Source organism: Anopheles marshallii, chromosome 3, assembly GCF_943734725.1.
Source record: "Anopheles marshallii chromosome 3, idAnoMarsDA_429_01, whole genome shotgun sequence".
In the NCBI taxonomy this organism is placed as follows: Eukaryota; Metazoa; Arthropoda; class Insecta; order Diptera; family Culicidae; genus Anopheles; species Anopheles marshallii.
This window is the reverse complement of record NC_071327.1, coordinates 23110440-23134141: the sequence shown is the minus strand read 5'-3', so window position 1 is coordinate 23134141 and position 23702 is coordinate 23110440. Positions and strand designations below refer to the sequence as shown.

The window sequence follows — 23702 nt, the reverse complement described above, 5'->3', positions numbered from 1 at the left end:
GTATCGCCGGGGATGCAAGTGTGTAGGCTATAAAATAATCAACTCCGTCACACGTCGGTTCAATGGTGGATGGATCGCGGTAATCGAGTCCATTGAACTAGAGCAGAGAGTGCTGCGTGTGTTGTGGTTGGCGTTGTGTCTGTGTGTGGTATTTGCCGGCATATCTGCACCTGACCCGTTAGACAAGAATCTCGTCACAACTGGACCCGCATCGCGATATGGGCAGCAGTGCAACGGTCTAGACGACGTCGCCTGACCGAAGCGAAGTGTGTGGCCCGTTGTACAGCGGTACAGTGCAAACACTTGTCAAAAACCACACGCAACCCTTTGCCAATTGACACAGATCGCACCGGGTGCAGAGGCAGCAAGTGTTTTACTGGTGAAGTTGCCGTTTGCCCGCTACCAAAAATGTTGTTCTACTCGTCCAACGCCGAGTGGATGACCGCGGACCGGTCCACTCGTCGACGCAACGCGACCACTTCGACGGTCGCCCATCTACTGCTGGTCGCGCTGGTAGCGCTGGCAGCACGGACCGTTTCCGGTCAAGAGGATGCTCAAGGTTTCGGTAAGTACCTAACCTCGATTTAACTGTTCCGATCATTACGATTTCTCTTTATTCTGAGCTTCATTGCATCATGCAGGCTCGGTCAATGGGGAAGCCCTTGAAAATGTGGAAGTTCAGCTCAAGTCTTTTATTGCTTGGGGAGATTAATACCAGTCGGAAGGGTTAATGAATATCGACCCTTGTTGAGAGTTAATCTTGAAAGCCGTGTAAGGCATTTGGGGAACGAACCGTCAAAAATGAGCTTTAATTTCAATCCATTCACTGCAGCACTCCAACAATCGGGAGCGAACGAAATGGTTGGGAGCATGGAAGTGTAAAGGTATCAATTAAACTTTAAGGTAAAAGGCTAACCGTTCGTTCGGCGGAAAGTACTGCAGCTAGTTGCTGGATTAGGTATAATCATATAAAAATAGCCAGTAATCATTGTGATTTTCCATTAAGCTCATCTCCAGCGATTGTTATAAGGCTTACTGATGAAGATCATCCTTCAACAAAAAAAAGGGAAATTGCTATTAGATATCAAACCGATTCATTGTCTAAACCATTTCATATCTCTCTAATGAGTTGTTGCTATTCTTAAGCTAACGGGATGTAACACAACCCAAAAAAAAACCCCGCAGATGATAGGTTGAAGGTAATCGTAGAATACGATCAACGACGCGGTGTCTTCCTTTAGTGTGGGAAGCAATATGACATCGGAGAGCTGAGTGCAACATTTCAAGAATTAACTTTTTTTTTTTGACAGTTCTGTCTCGTTGATCTAAATCACCCGGATCACTCGGAAGTTTTGGAAGTTCCCGCTCTGTATGCCGCCGTTGTTTAGTGTCATTGAACGACTACCTTCGCCCCCCACACCGGTGCGCTTCCGAGTGAAAACATTAACATTAAAATCTGCCCATTGTCAGCGTCGGTCAGTGTCACAATTAGCGGGCAACAATGCGCTAATACCCGCCGGGAGAATCGTTCTTTCCTTCCGGTTTTGGTTGGCTGTTTGGGTGGTACCGGGAGGGGAATTAATCGGATCGGTGAAGGTTTGTTTTTCATGCCCCATTCTTCTCCGGGCGACCTTTTGCCTCTTCTTTTGTGTGTGTTTTTTTTTGTTCCGTTCTCCCCTGGGCTGGGCCGCCAACCCGGAAAGAGGGGCGCCCGGTGATGGTGGTGAAATGTTCTCAGCCTTTTGTGGTGCCCTTCCGGACCGATGGATGGTGGAATGCATCGTCATTAGTCTTGGCACAATGGCGTGCGCGGTCGCTGGTTTTACTCGGGAAATTCTATTCGCCGTTAGATTAGATCCGGAGGAGACATTGGAGCACCCCCGAAAGAGCCCCGGTCGCCATGATTTAATTACGCACCCTCCGGTCGGCTGTAGAAGGAACTCCAGCTATCATGGAAGGGAAAAATTAATTCAAATTATTCTTCGGTAAAAGAAAGAGAAGGAGGAGTTCCTTTCTTTACTAAAACTACTTTCAAGACACTTTATTAAGGAAGCATAATCGAAGTAAAAGCTCGCAAAAAAAAGAAAAACGATCGAGGTGGAAATCGGCTGGTAAAAGTCATCCGCAACTCCGGATCTTCTTCAGCTGATCGAGAGTGGCTTAGTAAATGCAAATCAGCTAATTTGAATATGGAAGCATACGCCGATCGACTACAACACGTGTTCATTCAGCTGTGCATCTGCCACAAATCACGAGCCCACGAGACGATGGAAAAGGTGCAAAAACGTATCAATCAAAACTTCACACCTGACTGCATCAATCTCCTTCCTGCTACAGCTGGCAGTTGTATGGAAGTGAGGAAATGGTCGTTCTACAAAGAAAGTGTGATGGAAAGCTTCAGAGATTTGATGAAATTCCACATTAATCTTAAGCTATTTTTGGTGTTTCTTTGCGTGGTTTTACTTGGCAATGTCGAGCAAGTTCGCGCCATCTTTCACCACCGCCAAAAATGGCGTTGTCGAACGGTACCTTTCGAACGCCACAAACAACAAACCGTGCGCTGCCGTTCTTACACTTTCACACATTTAATCTGACCGCACCGTATTCCCTTCCGTTCTCCGCTTCACAGTTAGTTACGATCGAAGCATCGGTTTTTTTGTTGTTGTTGTTGCGCAAAGTGTTGTGGCGCCATTGTAGTGAAATAATTTGTCGTAATTATACACACCTTCTCAACGGCGAACACCCAGTCGGCTGGCGGTCACTAAAACGGCCAGGCTGAACTAGTTTGATGAGATTTTGGGGCTGCTGTTTTCTTTCGTAAATTTAATTTTCATCGGTTTGATTTTTTGTTTACGGCAATGCCAGGCGGCTTGCATTATTTCTGGAAGAAAGAATGTGCTGCACCATCTCTCACACATCCCGGCCCCCCCCCAAAAGGGCGGGACCGTGTTTAATTCAACGGGACTAAGCGGAACTGTTTCACACGCAGTTTAATTACCGGCGGTAACAGGCGAAACAATCGCAATCACACCACCGGGCACACACTGTTGCTCGATCTATTTACTGCCCGTTTCGCACGAGGAGTGGTTTGGTTTAGCTTTAGCAACAAGAATACACCGCCAAGAGTGGTGGTTATTCTTTCAGCTTCCCTTTGCTCCAGTTTGTTCTGCAGAAGCGTCGGTTTGAGGTCGCTCAGTTCTTGAGGGCTATTGCGGGAAAGCTTTTTAAATTAAACGTATGTTTTATGCTGATTTTCTACGCATTCCAAACATGCTCTACTGTAATCGCTTGATCGATCTCATGATAGCTTTCCTAGAATAGTTCTTCTTTGTCTGCTTCATTAAATATATCTCGTTAGTGTTCATCTTAAACGAATTTTACAATCCTATCTGAGCCACTTAGCTCTCACGACGTTGGTTCAAGCTATTGCGACAAACGCAATCGTATTTCAGTTTCTTCTTCTAGATCTAAACCTTTTGCTAAAGATAATGGTTAGTGTTGGGTGAATCTGATGCAGGACCATGATATTTAGTGTATCTCTAAACAAAATTGAATGACTTCAAATTACTTTTATGAAGATTCATAGATCTTCAGATCTTGAAGACTATGATGAAGACTTATGAAGCGCTAAAGATCCAGGAGTCTCATGAAGATTTCTTAACTAAATTTTTCAAGAATCCTGAATTTTAGGAAGTTCAAAGATCTCTGAAAATCGGCGATCTTTTTGGTGATCTCTCTCAAATAAACATGCATTATTATATCTTAACTGAAGCTCTAAATATCCAAGATAAAGTCTTCATGAGAACTCTTTCTCAAAAAGATTCTCAACGAACCTCTCAAAGATTCATGTATCTGTATATCTTAAAAACTATTATGAAGACTCATGAAGCCCTGGAGATCCTAGAATCTCATGAAGACTCTTTCATTTAATATTTAGAAAAGCATTAGTTTCGGGAGGTTCATAGATCTCTGAAGATTCATGATCTTTCTGGTAATCGCTTTACCCAGATCTTGGAGGTTCTTTGTTCAACTCGCAAGGTTCACTTCAAGGTTCAACTCACAAGATCTTCCTTCTCAACACAAGATCCCGTAGGCAACAAATTTTCCGCATCAACGTCTAAATATTCTAGTTCAGCTTAAAAGAAACTCCGGAAATAGCTCCAACCTTTTCACTTCAACAAAAATACCCAGCAAATGTGTTTGCTTTTCGATCGTGCTCTGTTTTACCGATCTGATCTATTTCCGCAATGCTAACGATCACGGTGCACTTACATTCTAACGTATTACGACACTACAGTTAGCAAGTGGTAACGTTCTTACTCCTAACCTTTCAAACAGTCAAAAGCATAGCGCGTGCGTCGGCAAGTACCTGAGACATTACTTTGCCTCAGCGTTCGGAACTGTTTTCCCGCTGGATGATGATTGCATATGCGCACCAATGTACGCGAAATACGCAACCGTAACCTTTCAGGGAGCGAGATTTGGGTTAGTAATTACGCAAAATAGGCCTTGTTTGCTAGGAATAATAGAAGCCTCAATTTGCGTTTGTTTTTCCTCCCTCCCAGAAGGGTATGGAAGATCTCGTGCAGATCTCCGCCCTCCACGCTACGCTCTGTGCTCCCGTAAGGCGTTGGGTTGCATTGTGTTCGTTTGGGTCCAACGTGGGTTTCCAAAAAGGCGAGGAGATGTATTACGCCCCGAGGTAGATGCTGGATGATGATTTGTCTTGCCAAATCTGCCGTAAATTGCAACCGGTAACCCGGTAAGAGTACAGCGGCAATAGTAAAGTTGTCTTGCTTTTGTGCCGCCTGATGTCTGGATTTAAAGTGGCCATTCCTGTGGCTAGTTTTGGCAGGTTGGTTGAATGTTACGCAAATTAGCTATCGTTACGTTTCGTTTCGCATTCTCCCGTTCTGGCTTGTCCGTACTAAATGTGCCAGAAGGAGGAAAGGCATTCCCTTCAAAAAATCCCCGTTGTGTCATGACCTGACGTACGTTATTACCTTCCAGCGTACGGTACAGCGGGTACATTAGCGAGAACATTTCATCCACCGATGCGCGATGCGGTTGATGGTGCATTTACCTGTCGTTTGCGGTTGCGTAACCGCAATTATGCGCCAGCCACAATCACGCACACACTCATCCCGCACGCACGCAATGATGGGTGTGATTGTGTGGCAGTTACATGTTTGCATATGCTGCTGATCTGCATCGGAGTTCTGGTGGCCGAGTGAACGGTAGCAGAACAAAACCAGGTCCCGTAGCTGTTTGTGGTGATCTTGGTAGAGAACAATAATTACTCCGCGACGAGCACGAAGGTTGGCACGTTGGTTTCGTGTTCGGCACTTATGCGTCGCCGAAGAAGCTATTTCGCTGTAAGAAATGGTGGAAGATTATTTAAATGAATTACACGCGAAAGGGCACATTTAATGGAGTTGTGCATTAGAAGTCGACTGCAATGGCTTGGAAAGGCGACCCCGAAAGAAGCAATCATATTTGTTGAGGTCTTGTAAAGGTGGAGGTAGAATCGTCGACAAGCGTGTTATGTGGGTGGTGACCGTGCAGAAACTTGCTCCTTTCCATTTGGAAGTGAAAGAACTTCACTTCACTTGCCGGATTAGCGACGGCCCCGGAGAGCGAAGGGTGGTTTGTTCGTGAACCCTGTTTGATGGCGATTTTCCGCCCCGTGTGCCCTGTTTTGCTGCCAAGACACCGACGGAGGCAAGTTCGGAGCAGGGTTTAACTTCGGGCGAGTTATCTGGCTGCGTGCCGCGAGAACATCCGTGTTTTATCTTTTTAAGTACTTCTTCATTTTTGTTTTTGCTGTCAAGCACTCCTCTCCCCTTTGTTGCAGCCCGGCTGGGACGGAGTGCTTGATGATTGCTCATGCAACGGTATTCGAGTTGCTGCCGTATGGCATTCGACACGCATGAGGAAAATTGAATTCTTCGCCCTTTTGAGAGCGAAAAAAAAAACAACAACACACTTACAAGATCACGATCGCACAACACCGAAGGTGCAGAGTTTGCCCGTATCTGCTTGGGCGATCTTTCGTGGAGATTGTGGTGTATCGTGGGTAGGCGCGAAACGGGGGTGGTATCGCGCTTTTTCCACAGGTTCAACCGTTTTGTGGATAAACGCCCGGTTTTTTCGGAGCACAATGGACGAAAAAGTATGCTACAATGGCAGCGCACATTGCGCAACGCACCGCATCTGCCCCGTAAGGGAACAAACTCAATTATCTGCAATTAGTTTGGTGCACGTCACCTGATACACACCGGTACGTTGAGGCATTTCGCTCGTCTCTTTCCGCATTCGCATCGGGATGCAAACAAAAAAATGACTTGTTTGGTTTGTGGATACTGTCTAATGGCAACCAGCGAATACATACGCTCACGCACACGCACAACCATGCCATGAGGACGTGAGTGGACGAAGGCGACAAACTGCACATGCAGCATAAGTGTGACAGATTACAGTTATTAGTGCACCAGCCGTCACGGAGGGTGTCGTCTTTAATTGCAAGCGGAAAAAGCGACGGACGTGAGCCGGGAGGATGATGAATGCAGCTTGCGTGAGTGTTTCCTATCTGTTTGTTTGTTTGTTTGGTTGGTTGCATGATTGATGTCACTGCATTTGCTTCCACTGAGGCCATTTCTTGGGCTTTACGATGGGCAACAACCACCAGTCAAGAGTTAGAGCAGGCACATGTGCTCTTTAGTCATAATGATTGATGTACAACTGATCTGCGACTTCCAGTGGCATCCATGTTACAGACGTATCGGTAATCCAATACGCTTTCGACCCGGAACGTGTCGCCGAGTCCTCGTCTTAGGTCTTTTACATTGTACTAGGATCTGGGCTTATAAATATGACTTCCTATTTTTTATTTTTTGGACTGTGAATTTCTACCAAGAAAATTCGGAAATCGTTTATGACTCATTAGGAGATTTTAGTAATATTTTGCGGATTATTTACTGGAAAACAGTAAGACAACTCCTGTAGAAACTATATTGGAAAGACTATTGTGACACTTGGGAGAGAAGATGGCACTGGCATAGGGTATGGCACTCCATCGGATGTAGCTGTTCAGGCATCTAAAATGTCTTCTCCCATATGGAGAATGAACAGAGCATCAAACAGAAGTCTTGATACTTCCCGACAGGAGATGTCGACGGATCTCTTCGTTCTCTGGAGATTGAGATCTCTGAAGTCTCTGGAGATTGAAGCAATCGCCCAAATGAAGAATAGCCCAAACAATGTAGAAGTTCTTGGAAGAGATGGACTTTATTATGTGGAAATTTAAGTCAAGATTAGACGCATCTGAACAGGATTCAATCACTCAAAAGAGCGTTAGATATTCTTGGTAGGGGCAGAGTGATCTCTTCAAGCAAAAGAACAATCAATGAAGAAGTTCTTGGTTCTTGGAGATTGGCTTTGTTTTGCGAAAATGTTAGAAAAGACGCATCTGAGCAGGATTCAAATTCCCAAAAATACGGTAGATATTCCTGGTAAGAAATGAATTTCTGACTGGTTGAAGATCACCTTTAATCGAAGATCACCAACTCTAGAAATGGCACTCAAAACAGAACTTTTGTGGGCAAACCTCAAACGGTTCATTAATTTCAAGGGCAAAATCGCCAGATCTTCATGAATCTGTTAGAGTGATTCAAATGACTCTTGGCTAAAGAATGTTTGTGAATGCTTCTCAAATGATTCATTAAGCACAACACTGTGTTATACTGTTATACTGATGATGGTTTTCAGGGTAATTTTAATGACGACTAACTAAAGGTGTCGAACTAACCGATGTAATTGTAATGTAATAGACCATGCGAAAATGTTTACCCTCAGCTATAAAGCGATCGAAGTTGTAACCACAACCAGACGACATTTATGGCAATGTCCTACCGAAAATTAATCTCACCACATGCCGTAGCGCTGTGTGCTGTGTGGCGTGACCCACAAAGAAAGCAATCAGTATAACGCACCGCAAACAGTTGCCAGCCCGTAATGGTCGTCACAATGCGCCATCGTTCGACATGTGACGGTTGCTGCACCATTCAATAGCAGGGGTTTGTTTTCTCCAAAAGCAAGAAAGCAGGATAAACATTACTGCGGCAGGGTGGCACAAAATAAAAGGAAAAAAAAATCCTTCCCCCATCACGAATTGGTTTAATTTTTCGGTTAATCAACGCCCTTCACGGACAGCCGGCCCGAATGCCGTACGTGCCAACGTTCCATTCTTCCCCAGCCGGGACCGATCGGTGATCGGATCTTGGTGGCCGAACGGTTGTTTTCACTTCTTGTGATACCGGGAGATACTGTGAGAATGGGCCGATGCTGTGGTACATCTTAAAGCGACCCACACCGACCCGTTAAACCAAATCGTGTGCCGCACAGTGAAACGTTCAATTCTGGCCACTCTGTTCCGTTCGTGTTCGGTGTTCTTCCGGAATCACCCGAACGTTAAATGGTGCAATTTTGATTTCGGTACCTTTTGGGTTACCATCAACCTGCCCTCACGCTTCCCCGTTCCGCTGTGCGTTGCTTTTGCGGCGGCAAAATGAACCACGATGCGTCGTTTCCTTTTTCGTGCCCGATCGCGCACCTCGTGGTCGTTCGACCACAGCTGGGAAGGCATTTACGTGTTTATAATTAAAACCAATCCAAACCGCTGCAAAAGCCCACCCGAAATTGGGCGATCTGCCGCAAACCACCGGTTCTGTTCGGGGCGTTTTTTTTTTGTTTGGCTCGATCGTTCTTCTACCGTTTGATATTTGTTTCCACTCGCTGTATTTTTTTCTATTTGGCACGTTTTGATCGAAAATCTTCACTAATGGGGGCTCATTTTCTCATCTTTTGTAACCGTTTACCCGACCCCCTCGCCGCGTTCTGCGGAAGGAGAGGCTGCCCCGAAGCATGCTGGGATGATGTCGGGATGTCTTGAATGGACCGGGTGCGAAATGGATGCGTGTCCATAAGCCTGTCCACCTTCTTTCAGTGTGTGTGTGTGCTGTGGGAAGAAGCGCAGCTAGAGATGATTGGCGTCTGCTGACGAAGACCTATTTCCGAGTCTGGTGGCCGAGATTAGTTTTCGAAGCTGGCGATCTATACGGATGCTCTTCCCAGGCTGCTGTTTGGCAAAAGGAACGGAAAAAAACACACAAACACCACATCCACAGACGTTTATCTCAACCCGTTGACCCGTATTCTGCGTGTATGTCCGCACCGGGAAATAATGCAAATGTGGTGACCGCGCGCGTTGTTATTTACCCAAACACTCAGCCGGAATACGTGGGGTGGAGATATGCAAATCGGTTTGCGTTATTGGTCCGGACAATTATTTCGCGGGTTTTAAGCACGAAGGTTCAATAATTCCACGCCACTGTTTCGAGTTTTAGGTCATCGAACGCGAAGCACCACTGTGCTAAGCGTTGCGTGATCAGAGTTTGCCCACGGAAACACCTTACCACGGTGGAATGGGGAAAGATATTGGAGAACTCCCGGGTAATTGATGCCAGCCCGATGACTTGTGCTGGACCGGAAGTTGGGTCTTTTGTAGCTAGCTTCTTCCTGCCTCCAATAAACCGCTCAATGTCCAGGTCCAAACGATCCCCGCAAGTAAAGAGCTAGTCCACGAAGGTGGGGATCACTCCAGTCCAACGATCTGCCCGGTACGTGATCGTTTCTGGCTCTCCAATTTCCACGGAACGATGTTGATCTATGCTGCGTGATGAAGTGCTCATGATGGGCACGATGATCACGTTTAACCATCGTAAAACGGGCGAGCAAGAGCGCGGCCATCATAAAAACCTGGTAGGACTCATTACCGCGGTGAACGATATTCTGTAGTTTCGCTTTTCATCGTGTAATTTGAAGCGATACGATCACAGCCCGGTGTGGTACAGGCCCGGGTAGTGAATCCATGGTACGTGTGCGCCCTGCAGTAGAGCCGGGGCTGGTTAACTTCGGGAGATGCCGAGGTACGCTTCAAAGGCACTCGACCACAGCAGATGGCAATGGGAAATGGCTATCTATCGACCGTAGCGATCGCAAGCAAGGCGAGTGGAACCTTCTTGGCGGTGGCAGGCAGGTTGAAGGTGTGGGGAAACACGGATGAATCGGGTGTGAAAATCTTTGCCACCCGCCCGGCGCATAGAGACATCTCAAACAAAAGCGCAAAACTTCGCCCTCTCCCCCGTCAACTTCGAATGTTTGTTGGGAAATGTGCGCACCACCCGTGCGCGATTCAATGAACTTTCTCTCTCTCTTTCCTGCTGGTGTTTGTTCTTGAACGGTGTGCGATTGGAGCATATGGTTTTGGCGCAAGCAGAACCCACCGCGTATGTGTGGCCGATCATTCACGGTCAGTTGTTGCCTCACGAGCCACGAGCAGCTGAGGCAATCAACTTTGGCGGACATAATTGTGTTACGGCAGACTCGCGCGGGCAGCATCTACGCACCTTCGGTGCACTGATTTTTTGCTAATTCTTTCCTTCTTTTTTTTATTGTTGAGCTCATTTTTCCGACCCATCCGAGCCCGACGGGGCCGACATCCGAAGAACATTTGTTTGCTTTTGCTTTTGCTTTGTTTTTGTTTTTACTGCTGAACGAACCATCAGAACATGGCCAAGAACAGCATGTTGTCGAGGTGTTCTAGCCATCGACCGGAACTGAAATCAGCATCGTTTCTTGCGTCGTTTCTAATTTTCTTCACCCTGTTGGTGGTGGCAAAGGGGAGGTTTTCGGATTTGTGTTTCAAGTTCAACGCTATATGGTGCCATGCTGCGCAGGTTGGACGGTGTCTAACTTTCTCACACCGTGCTGTACTTCGGAGTTGGAAGAATGCTCAGGTTGGAAAGAATTGAATGATTGAGAAAGCAGTCGAATGTGCCCGAGCACATGTTTGAAAACGTAAGATCTTGGCACTAACTGAGCTTTGGTTTTGTGGATCTAGGATAGAATGAATGAGTGAGTAGTTTTTGAAGCATCCACGAACTTATTTGTGGGTTAACGCAATTTCGGTGGTTTACATCGTTCCCGATTTCTAAGAGTCCTGAGGGAGTAAAACGAGCATGAGTCAGATTCTCCGGGGTCGACAACTCATCCAGAGTGATTTAAGATCGTAGTAAGTGCGCGGCTCTACACCATGTGTAGCTCAGGCTTGTTGATCTGTGGACATCATAGAGAACACAGCGTCAGAGTTGGAACCTAGAGAGATATTTCTACCTTAAACTACGATAACTGTTTTGGACCAATAACCCAAGGATTTCCCAAGTTAAATACCTGAAGATGTTTTTGAAGTAAAGAACATATCACTGAAAAACATTTTCTTAACTTTTAGTAAAACGGCTACGTACGATGACAGAAAAATTTAGCATAAATTCAAGAATGTCAACTGCATTTCAATAAAACAAAACGTTTCCGAGTTCTAACGTCCACCAACTTTGAAAAGAAGGTTGGGAGATGAAAGCATAGCTCAAAAGTGTCGGAGACTCTATACTTAAGAGCGGAGTGTCTCATGAACTTCGGGGAAAATACTTACTACTCTTCTCAGAGTCTGTTCTGTTCAGAGTCGGAGACTTTAAACATAGAAGAGGAGTGTCTCATGAACTTCAGAAAAAATATTTGCCAATGTTGGTAGCTTAAGCACAATCCCTCCAACAAAATGTTTAATTCATGCTTGACGTTTCTTTACATCTGCTACAATGAAGGCTTTGTCTTTGGAAATGTAGGACACCTAACTCTGTAGTAGACTTGATGTATCACCAAATTAAGATCCACACAGAATTTGTCCGCACAAACTGGTTCGAAAGCGAAAAGCTCCCTCCGAAAGGTGCGATTGGTAGGAACTGATAAAGTTTAATCGTAAAGTCGCACACGAACACCGCACGGCATATGATTCGAAACGCTGGAAAGTATATCGCTTCCCAATTCTCGCCACCGCCGTATGATGCGGAGGCCACCGCCGTGCCGTCTGTGTTTCCAAAAACCAGCCGAGCGAGTCCACATTCTCGTCGCCATGATTTACTGGAAAGCTCCATTCCACGGAACCGGAAAAATGGAGATATCATCCAGGTGTCCAGCATACACAAACGCGCACGAGTGTCCGTAGTGTGTCATCCTGATCGTATCACCCGGAGTAACCGTTTCGTAAAATACCGCACCGAACAGTGGACCGGCTTGTGTGCAGTGGAACGGACGACGTTCCACACGCTGGGCACAGGCTTCGCTGCAATTGCATGATTCGATTACGGGCTCGAATACGCATCCATTACCATCCATTATGCTGTCTGGTGACGTTTGGTTGCACCACCATCATCATCGCCACCACACGCGTGATCCGCCGGCTTGGGATGGGATGGTTTGTCTTTCCGCCCATATAGCTCGCCTGCCCGGGGAATATTTTGCCTCTTTTTTTTGCCGCCGCAGCCGACCGATACGTTGGCAAAAGCTGAAGTTTAATTAAAATTCAACGAGATATAGCCGGCAGGCGCAACGGCCCAAGCACACGGAGCGTGATGCTTCGGGCAAAAGATCGAGGATTATAGTCCTGGAAAGTGGAACTGGCCTTGCAGAACTGGCTGGCCAAGACAACTTCACCCCGTTTCCAATACTGTACGTTGCTGCATGATCATGCATCTTTCGACCGTTAAACGGGCGAATCAGCATGTTCCCGTTGGGCACGCAAACACAGTGTGACAAGCATGTCTTTGTCCCCACAACCGTAACCATAATCGCATTCGGCACTCGTAAACCGGCACGTCACGAGGATGTGACACGCATAGGGCGAGCGGTATTCCGAACTTTGTGTCCGAACTCTCCGATCAGATTTCGACGCCGGGGCAGTATGTAGCGAGCAAGGAGTCAGGACGGGGATAAAATAATAATTTACACGCCCCATCGCTGGGACTGCAGCGGAGTCCCGCAGCTCCGGCGTGCTCCGGACCGCCTTTGGACGGAACCAGTTTGGTTGGGCGGACTCAATTCCAGCGTCAGCTCTCGAGAGTGAAAAGGGTCTGTGATTGACCTGCTTGAAGAAGTTACCTTATCCTTCGGGGTGCAGCGGCCTGTTTTACCCCGGTGACCATGGCCGTGGCCGGGCTCGGTCCGTAAGACAGCCTCGCGGGTACACATAATACATCAATTAATTACAGCCGTCAAAGCTCCACGCCTTTCGCTTCGTTTTCACGCTAACTAAGTCACGGCGTCGACGGGCGGTGGCTGGACATTGTACAACGCACGGCGAGGAAAGCCAAAATGCGTGTGAGGATTTGAAAATTGGAGCACTGGTCGTTAAGATTGAGTTCAGCCGGCTGTATCTTTACAGGCGCAGAACTGGTGCAAAGTAAAAGTATGTTCTTTTGGGGGGGCGCGAGTGTGTTTGTTGTGATGCGAGTGAGTCTCCCTGCCCGCCACAGAGATTAACAACTTTCTGTTTGTTTTTTTTTTCAAACCGTACGGGAATGTGGAGTTGTGGAGGGCCACAAAAAAGAAACAAATATGAATAATTAAGTCACATTAGCAACGTTGCACCAACAAAAAAAGAGAGTTTATAGAGCGAACTTGCTGGTCGAACAGGGCGAAACGGAGGAAAGATCAACACAATGAGGTTGACAGATCGTTTGCCTAGATCTTCTGAGAACCTCGGTGTGCTGATCCGCCACCACGACAACGCCCGGAGCCGGTGGATTGTAATCTTGCATGTAATTGTAATATGGCACTCCCTCGTCGTTTCATCGTCTGCTGAGCGCTGATCCGTCTAATCATACCATCCAGATCTCGCACACCAAGCGATGCGAAACGGGCCAGCCGGGAAGAACGGGTGAGGTGGGATAATAATTGTGCATGCTAAAACCATGCCAAACAGCCTCAGAGCAGCAACGTACCAACCTCCCAACCCCCTCAAACGTTAATGATCCCCTGAGTTGCAGGGTCTCGGATGGGTCTGCTGCATCCCTGGTTTTGTTGTACGTCAAAGTGTGCCTCCAGCCAGACCTGCACAGTTACAGCTTTGTTGCCCAGTTCAAACGTAATGCACCTCCCCCGGCATAAGGTGTCCGCTTTGTTAGACGAATTGGGTCGGATATGGTCGAGCGGTGTAGTTCCCTCGAGCGCCGTTGGTGCCGTCCGACCGGGCAAAACGAAGACAAAGTGAGGACGACAGAAAGCGAACAACGGCGGATCGCCCTGCCCCCTGGTGCAAAAATGAAGAAGTAACGATGAAGAATTTGAGTACTTGTGGGCTGAGTTCTGATGTATGCAACCATCATTATTATCGTCGTTAGAGTCGGTAGCCTCGCGCGAACAAGTGTCGCGGTTCGTTGACGGCAAGACGGCAATAGAAGGTGGACCCGTTGCATTATTAATGAACGGTGTGTACTGTGTTGTGTCAAATAAGCTGTGTTGCACGGCGAAGAGTTAACGCACTGAGCTTAAGGCTCACGCGAACTTGAAGACACTTATAATTCCAGATCTGCCATTCCTTCATTCTAGTGGCAGTCCGTACTGCTGTTGCCTTTTCCGTACAATGATGACGATGGAGATCGTTTAATATTGGTGATCACTATCCAGTGGCAAGTGGTGGTGTATTGGTATCGGTGCCGGTCTTCACACGACAGGGCCGGTCCAAAATCCCATCCCCACCAATCTCCCATGCGCAGGACTGATGATCCTTCTTCGCTTCATTGGCACAACAACCTCACGAGGTCTAGAAGAAGGTCTGCCATTTCTGGCTTTCTTTAACTTTATTTACCCGTAGTCGGATCCGGATGGGATTTTCGGACCGGTCCTGTCGTGTGAAGACCGGCACCGCTAACAATACACCACCGGGTCGCCCCAAGGACTGACTATCCGGCTTCGGGTAAAAAGCCAAAGAAGGCCAGAAATGGCAAGTCTAAGCCTTCTTGAGGTTCTTGTGCTGATATAGAGAGAGCTGTGATCTCGTCAAATAACACTAATAAATAGCTCATCGAAATGAGGAAGTGACGGAGACTTATTCCCAAATCGGCCTTATAGGACTAGCTCACCGACCCTGGGACTAAAATACCTTAATCAGAGCACCTAGTCCCTAGCTCGTGTGTTATGAGATCATGCAAGATGTATTTCATTGACAGCCCACTTTAACCAAAGTTTCCGCGCCTTCTGTTGTGAAGGTTGCACAGAATCAAGCTATGAGTGATCGTCTTACGCAGAGGGTCAGAGCCCTCTTTCGCAGAGATCCACCCGAAAGCAAGTCGCAATGATTTGCGCTGGTTTCTTATAATAAATTAACTACACGTAACAAACTAGCGGCGATGCTCCATGCATGATGTTGTTATGTGTTGCTTTGCTTCTGCACACATCATTTATCCTCCCCTCATGATGTAGTGTTGCTTCATCGACGTGAAAGTCGTTGGAACAAACGGTGTGTTTAGCATAGCGAGTGCAATGATCCATCCAGAGAACGCACGGCTCACACAAACGACTCATTCAGCTCGCAGCTGACGTATCAATAAATCTACAAAGTCACAATCTCCGCGAGGTGGGTGTATTACACGGCATTATAAACACCACCACCGACCATCGACCGACCGAGGGCTCTAGTCCTCGAACGGTGTGAATTCTGCAGCCAACCTCCCCGGTAGCAGCCGCCGTAGCTCCCAGTCGGTCTGATAATTAGCATCGATTGTTCAAGCAAACGGACCTCCCACGAGCGGGGGGAGGGTCTAAAATATGCATCCAGCAGAACAATGCAACCGGCAGGCGGGTTACGGAAAACAATGGCAGTGTGTGGTTTTTGAACCACACGACGCGAAAGTGCATAAATAGAGAGCGTATGCTCACAGCGCCCGGAGAGATGCATCAACCTGAATGTCTGGATTGGTATCTACATCCGTACGAGGACCATCTTCGATGGCATAGTTCTCGAACGGAACCCAGAATGATGGACAGCAAGACAGAGAGAATGCTTCCGAAATGAACCAATTTTTGTAGTACAGTACGATTCAGCGTGAGACTGCATTGAAATAGACCACAATGGGAATATAAATAATGTACGATCGAGTATTTGCAATCTTTGGAATCAGCTTCTTGACCCGCGGCACAATATCTGGTTGCGGATGGCTTCGTAAGGAGAAAAAAGGGCAATCGTGCGCTTTTGGATCGTTCAAGGAAAGAAATGGAATTGGCAGATATGGAATTCAATTCTTAGACACCTCCACCGAACGATCGTAACCAAACCAAACGGAGAGGAGGAAGGAAGTGCTGTGACGGATGCCCTTCCACTTCCCAAAACGTCGATTCCCAACGAGGCTGGGAAAATGTTCACCTCTCGTCGGTTGTTGTTGCCAGACGTTGATTAATGGGTTCGACACTCTAGACAGCTCGCCGTCTGTTGTGCACGTGAGGGTTTACGGAAGACGCACCAAAGCCGAAGGAAAACGGAACGCTCCCGGCCGTCTTCTTGGCGATCGGTAGTCTAATGAGATGCACTCTCAACCTCAATTTCCATTTCGAACCATTTCGTACACGGCTGCCGGTGCGCTTCACCATTCGGGGTTTTTGCCTAATGCCACCGGTGAGGTTCGAGATCCGGTGGACCTTTAACCTCCGGTGGCACCACCGGTGCGCCGGTTGCTCTGTCTGACGCTGTGGTGAGCTGCAACTTCTAAAACTTCGCTTCTGCGCCGCGGCAGGCACAGTCCTGTTTCTGTGCTGGCACACGGGAGCACGGGAACGCAAATGGGTAGGAAATGAATAGCTTTTTTTTTGCTTCCACAGCCATACTGGAGGGCTGCTGGGGCGCCTATTCACGCTCTCTCATCCCGTTTTGCAGCTGCCACCGTGCGCAAATGCACGCGCGGCGTAGATATAGGTTAATGTTACTAATTGAGTCGTTCCTGGCTGTTGTACCAGTCTCTCGGCCAACTAACCCGCCACGGCCGGGTTCGAGCCTTGAACGTGCCCTGAATAAACCAACCCTGGCCGAGCGGTGATCTGGTTGGCTGACTGTCGGTCGGAAGCCAGTTCTCGGCGCTAGGCATTCGGAAACGGGTCATCGGAATAAGCTCACGCCTCACGAGATCGTTGGCTTGTCGGACGAAATGTCAAAGTGTGCTTCGCCGATCATTCACCGACACTGGAGACCACTCGAGCGATCAGGCGCGAGGGAGGTTCATTTGCAAGTGTTTGTGTTACCTAATGAGTTATCACCGGTACGAGGTGACATGGTTCCGAGACGCTCACCGACACCGATTGCTCGCAGTTTCCTGCATATGGTGACATTATTTTATCGATCCTTTAATAGCGCCAGTCAGTTGCAAAAGAGTGCTCTACTTTGCAGAATTGTTACAGTACCATCGGGTCATGAGATTTCCTCCGGTGAAAGTGTTTTACAACTGCAACATCCACCACAGTACACAAGCATCTTATCAAAAGATCAACCTTTTGCCGCCTCAATAGCGCCAAAACCCAATCGGAGAGATTGAAAGTTTATTCCGTGGGCGGGCAGCATCTGCGTTTTGCAGGCAGAGGGCGCTACGAGGGCAATTATCTTTTTACCTTTGGCCCCTCCACCACACCACGCTCCAGATGCACGACCGTTCTTTTCGGCGAGTTTTGATCGCTTCTTCCCCAATCGCCCCGGAAGTAGGTCGGCATAGAGGGGGAGGGGCTGGCGCTGTGTAATTTTGCTTTATCGGGCATCCATTTTATTTCAAATCAGCTCGCAAATCGAGGCATCCGTACGGTGTCGGCGGTCGAAAGTGATCGTCTTGTTAAGCTCGTCCACCCGTGATCGCGATCGTGTGGACGTGGAAGTGGCATCGCAAACAGGGGGATCGTTACTTTTGTACAGAATTGGGAAGGACCGCGGGGCCATGGCTAACCTCTTTCTAATGAATCACTTCCGCGGTCACCGATAATGTTCCCCCCAAAAAAGGAGGGGAAAAAAGAAAGACTCTGACACCGATCTCTAACCGGGTACTCGCAAGTAATAAGGTGAGAAGATATCGGTTACAAACCCAAAACCTAAAGCGCACACACGGAGACATGGGCCCAGGTCGGTCGGTCTGGGTGCTGACATACAAAAACGAAAAATGGAGATAAAGCGAAAAAATGGCAATCATCCCCACGGACCAGCCTGATGAGGGACCCAGGGACGGTGCGTTTGAGTGGGTGAGAGCCGGTGTGTGTCGATATTACCACTAATGGGAAATTGGAACTTTGCGGCTTGTAAAGCACGTGGGAACTAGAGGGCGTGTATCGCCGAAGGTAGATCGCGATCGATGGAATGAAAGTGAGGAAATGCGATGGTTGATTGAAGTGCGTCTGGGGGGAGGGCTTTTGTTTTCTTTTTTTTTCGGGAACATTCAAACGTGCAGGTAATGCCGTCTGCTGCCCTACTGAGATATTGCCCGGCCACATACCATACGATCATGTAATTCATCGCTCCGAGAGTGCTGCTTCTAACCGGAGTAGTGACCAACATAAGGAAGTGCTAACAATTGCCCTGAATGTAGAATTTAATGTGTGTTTCACGGTATCTGGCATTTATTGCATACGTTGTGATCACTCTACTGCTACAGTTTGCAGCATATTTCTAGGGTTAGTAATAAATAACCTAAAAAAATTGCTTCGGAACTCTGATAACTTCATGGCAACAACCTTCAGTCATTCGAGAAATTACGGTCATTTCCCTAGTTACGCGACACTTCAGATACGTGAATAACAAAATTTTGACAGTTCGTGGTGTGCTATTTTTGTATGTGAAATATATATTTTTTTTTTTATTTATTAAATTTTAAATTTTCCAAAAATTAAAAAAAAATTCCAGTTGTTACGAATTTTATTAAAATTTTACTCCAATTGTCGAAATAAACGGAAATAACTATCAATTATGAATGTGTTACGAAACGTAAATAGTAGTATTCGAGCCCTGAACACTACAAATAACAAAATCATTAAGAGAATTCGATTTACGGGAATTAATCTTTCACGCGCTATTCGCGCAACTCGGGAAATGACTGTACTTTTATTTTATGTTTTACTACATTTATTTTTTAGCAAATTTTAATGTAACAACAAGTATAACTTCACACAAGATCACATTTATAAATGTTTTCAAGTTTGCCTCTTACTCTCAAAACAAATAGTGGCCCTATAATTATGTTGCTCACTGTATTTCATCAACGATCCACTTAAAGTTGAAGAGAATGCAATTATTCTGTGTTGTTATACCTGAAAATGGAACAAACAAATTATGTTTACCTTAAAGTTTCTTACGAAATTAATATGGCGTCTAGTACCATGAGATTAACATGGTGCAGCTAGATAAGATCGTACCCCAAGAAGATCACGTTACTCTATGCTTCCCGCGATCACTGCGCCGGGAATTAGTTTCAACCCGAATCATATCCAAAAGGATGATCAAACATGGTTTCCAACATAACTGCCGTGCTTGTGGGAGAAAGGTGTGCAGTGATTAGCCGACCGTCTCTTGTTTTCGTTCGACAACAGAGTGGAAAATGATTCCGTTCTTCCAAACCAGCCGGCGGGAGCTGTCCTCCCACGGGAAGAGGTCACCATTGTTGTGTAATGAACCACCGAAAACTAACGGTTTGGCCCAATCGCTCAAGGTCATTAGGCTGAAATCATTAAAGGTAGCGTGCAGTGGCACTGGCGGTAGCATAGAAGCAAGAAAGTATGTCAGTATGCTAAGTATTCTTCTGCGGGTACGGGTTCGTCGCTAGTGACACAATGGAAACAAGATGGAGAACGCATTTGTTCGCGTACAACACCATTTGTCCGTGGGTGTGTGGCTAGCAAATTAACATATTTTCCCTCCCGGAAAGGGTAATAACGCTAATTAGACATGCTCGAACAATTCAGTAACGGATAATACACAATCTGATAACAGTAAATATGTGGATTTTAATCATACCGTGGAGTTGAAGCAGCAGCAACAAAGTCTTATTCTTAACCGAAAAGCTTGTGTGGAAGAGTAGGCTATTTGGATTGACCCATCTCGAAAAGGCCATACTGCAATTGACCTCGAAAAATAAATCTTAAGTACAACGATAACGAACTCTGATGGCGTGTGGTGCCTTAAGCACACCGGTTGACGACCATATCGAGCAGGGAAAAGCATCGTAGATCTTAATTTTCTCTTCGATGCGTCAGTTTGCTGGATCGAACCGGTTGCCAAACCGATTATCGGCGAGTATGTCGGGGTCGATAGGCGTCTGGTGTGACCTGTACCTCCGGTACCGTAGCAGCAACATCAGGCCCGGTGGATCTCTAGCAGATGAAATCTTCAAACCGATCTGATCAGTTATTTGCAGACAGTTGATACTTTGATCGTGCGTTTCTTTTTTTGTTCGCCTGCTCTCTATGACTCGTTTGCATATTCCATGTTCCACGGTGCCTACGGGCACTTTGCGACTCGATCGTACATGTTTCTAGTGGATCCCATAAATCTCCTGTCTTTTTTTCTGCTGTTTCTGCTCCAACGATCGATCACCGCAATTCGATGGGTCATAATGGTTTATTGCATGTACGGGGCCAGGAGAAATAGAACGGGACGCGATTTGGAGAGCGAACGATATTTTACCAACCAATGTGTAACACAACGCAAGGCGGCCATAAACTCATCTGGCTCTGCAACGTGTCGTGCGCCATAAAGCTAACAGCAAATAGGTCAAATTTGGGATCCACACACCTTGAAGTTCCTGCAGGATGGGATGTGGATCGCGCAAAAACTGGAACGCGAAACGAAGGCACTGTGGTGTCCAAAAACAGCTTATCGCTTTTACAACACATTTCACACCTCGTTCAAAACTAACAAACGCATTTTCGTTGCCGATGGCAATGTTTTCCTACTTTGCAGAGATTCGATCGCTATCCGGTGAACCGGACTACAAATCGGTGAACCTAACCTGGGAGGTGGAAAGCGTACATGATGGGGATGAGGATGATGACGGACGGCCCGCAGGGTATAAGGGACGGTCGGTAAAACTTCCCGTCGCCGCGACGGTAACTTCCCCGTCACGCGATCCCCGGTCGTTCAACGTGTTCTACTGTGAGCTGCAGAACTGGGGACCTCACCGATGCCGGTCGAAAATCGTCACAGATGAGTCAGGTGATAGTGGGTAAGTAAAGCAATCGATAATGTAGCTTGTATGGGATGGATAGTCATAGTAAAACCGTTTTTTTTTTCTTCTCCCATTTCGCCAGGAAAAGTAAACAGTACTCGCTGTTGGTGAAGAACCTCCGGATGGCAACCAAGTACTCGTTCCACGTGAAACCTCAGGCGAAGAAGAGCGAACAGCGTGCTAGTGGTCGGGCAGACGAGGGCGAAGAAGGTGACCAGAGCGGTGCGATGGCTGCCATCAACCATGGCCAAACGATCATCATTCCAACGAAGGGCTGTAAGTGTTCAGTTGGATGGGATGAAACAGAGGTTTTCAAGCTCCAGTGGCAAAGATGGAGCTATGTTTGAATTCTGTGCAACTTGAATTAAAATGTGGCGAGGTACATCTTGGATCATTCTTACATTCTAGAACTTTTGTAAGGTTCTGTTCAATCATTACAAAGCAACTTTTAGCACAACTTTTAGTGCAAAAGGCAAGAAGGCTTTGATCTCAAGCAATGATTGCTTGGAGAAGTCGGATAAAACGGGAAAGAAGAAAGAATTCACTATTCAGCTCAACTTGAACAGAATTTCTAAATTTGTCTTCTTGAACTCAAATTCTTGTAGTCATTTTCAGTTTTGCAAAAGCCCCGTAAAGTGCTTTTGATGGATTTCACATCTACCTATTCTAACTTGAACAGAAACCAGAAATAGCTCCACTTCAACTCGAAAACCCTGTACGTCTAGATGTAATATGCAAAAGATTAATATACAGAGTATTCGACTGTATCTGAGTCGTAATCATTTCTAGTATCGGTTCAAATTGACCTTGAATGTGCCGAGATTTGTTTGGTTCTTGCACCGAAAGCTAGCTGACTCTGTTCGAAAATTTCTTCGCTGACACTTTGTGATACGAGTTTCGTATTTTGCAAATGTTTTAATGCTAGAAATGGTTCCGACTCTGCCAGATAGTTTCGAAAACCCTGTCAATTGCAACTCTTTACGCACAGCTTACGTCATTTATTTCGAAATACTAATATACTTTTGATAATATATTTTAGTTTCGGCCCATGCGACTCAATGTTTGCCCCACGCGTCCGAAATCGAGGTAGAAACGGGACCATACTTTGGTGGACGCATCGCAGCGGAGAATGGCAACTGCGGCATACAGGGTGACGCATCCAGCCCGCAGGAATCGTACACGATGCGCATCGATCATGAAAAGTGTGGCAGCAAGGTGAGCACACGGGATCTGACCGTTGAGACGTACATCACCGTCCAGGAGAACCTGGGCATTTTGACGCACAGTACGCGCCGGTTCGTAGTAGTCTGCACCTTCCAACCGGACACCCTGACGGTGCGGGCACGGTTGGCACTGCCGGGTAAGGGTGGTGCGGCACCCGTACCCACCTCCGAGTGGTGGCCAGCAAATGGCCGAAATGCACGTGTCCGACAGTTCAACATGGTGGACAAAAGTGGCTTGGTGCTGAAAGGAACGGAGGACGAACGGGACCAACCCGCCGAACAGCACAACGACCTGGAGGAGGATACGGGCGTACCGGCGGAAGTAAGAGAACTGCCCGCCGTCGAAGCAGACAGCCAGAAGAAGGCAACTAGTGGGGAGAAGAGTGACGAGTTATCGACGCTAAAGGCACCAAATCAACGTATCTCCGGTACGAAAAATGCCAGCAACTACGCACGGCTCTTGAACGAACAACGAACCGAAACGGACGAAGGGACCGGATTAATCGACGAGCTAGACGAGTATGGACAGGATCTGTCCGAGAACGATGCGAATGCGGATGGTGAAGGAACCGGTGGCATTGGGCTCGGCTCCCAAACGGTCAACTCTCAACGCCGATCTTCGGGCGGTTCCGGTGGTGCGTTCGATGCAACGGGCCTTCTTATATCCGCCTGCCTGGCTGTGATACTGATCGGTGCACTCGTGTATCTGCTGCAACGCGAGTTCAAAAAGCAGCGCATGATACACCAACATCAGCAGATGGAACGGACAGCCTCTGAGCGTCGGGGAGCGGCAGGCATCACCATGTAGTGGATGGTATCGTTGACTAAACTGAAGACATAGCTCCTCGGAATTCCTTCTCTTCTTTCATTGCTACAACATTGCTTCCGGCTGTATCTATCCCTTTCGTACATTTATGCTCCAACAACCGGCGTATTCGATCGGAGTATGGTTATTTATATTTCGTAACAAACATCTGTGACTGCAATTAGAAATCTAAGTAAGCTATAACATTTTAAAACGAAAGCCCAACGACGACGGTAAGGGAAATCAAACACACTCACACGATTACAAATACAAACAAAAAAATGTAAGTGCGTACACGAAGCAGCACGAACCCCCCTTAGGTTTTAGGATTAGCATTAAGCCATTCACACCACCTTCCTCTATTTCCCCCGTTTTCCTTTTTTTGCCATCCAAACCCCAATTCTCTTATGCTTGCTCGTTTCCTTTGAAATGTTTCGCTACGCCCGAGTGCATATCGTGCAGGTTGTTTTTTTTTGTGCATCGCGTGGTAGCGCAGTAAATGTTTCAGCGTACGAAAATGACCGAGCATAGAATTAAACC

General features: G+C 46.9%; 1 protein-coding gene across 1 annotated transcript; it reads left to right on the top strand.

The window, feature by feature from the left end:
• Nucleotides 1-408: 408 nt before the first annotated feature.
• Nucleotides 409-23165, top strand: LOC128712383 (uncharacterized). The gene is made up of 4 exons (XM_053807277.1): nucleotides 409-565; nucleotides 20870-21131; nucleotides 21217-21410; nucleotides 22174-23165. The coding sequence occupies exons 1-4, from the start codon at nucleotides 409-411 to the stop codon at nucleotides 23163-23165; spliced, it is 1605 nt and encodes a 534-aa protein (XP_053663252.1).
• Nucleotides 23166-23702: the final 537 nt, after the last annotated feature.

Bases quoted from the DNA above. Each gene is read 5' to 3' on its own strand.
- LOC128712383 (XM_053807277.1), top strand. From the start codon at position 409: ATGTTGTTCTACTCGTCCAACGCCGAGTGGATGACCGCGGACCGGTCC. The intron at 21,132-21,216 runs GTAAGTAAAGCA...CCATTTCGCCAG, and splicing joins GATGAGTCAGGTGATAGTGG to GAAAAGTAAACAGTACTCGC. The intron at 21,411-22,173 runs GTAAGTGTTCAG...AATATATTTTAG, and splicing joins CATCATTCCAACGAAGGGCT to TTTCGGCCCATGCGACTCAA.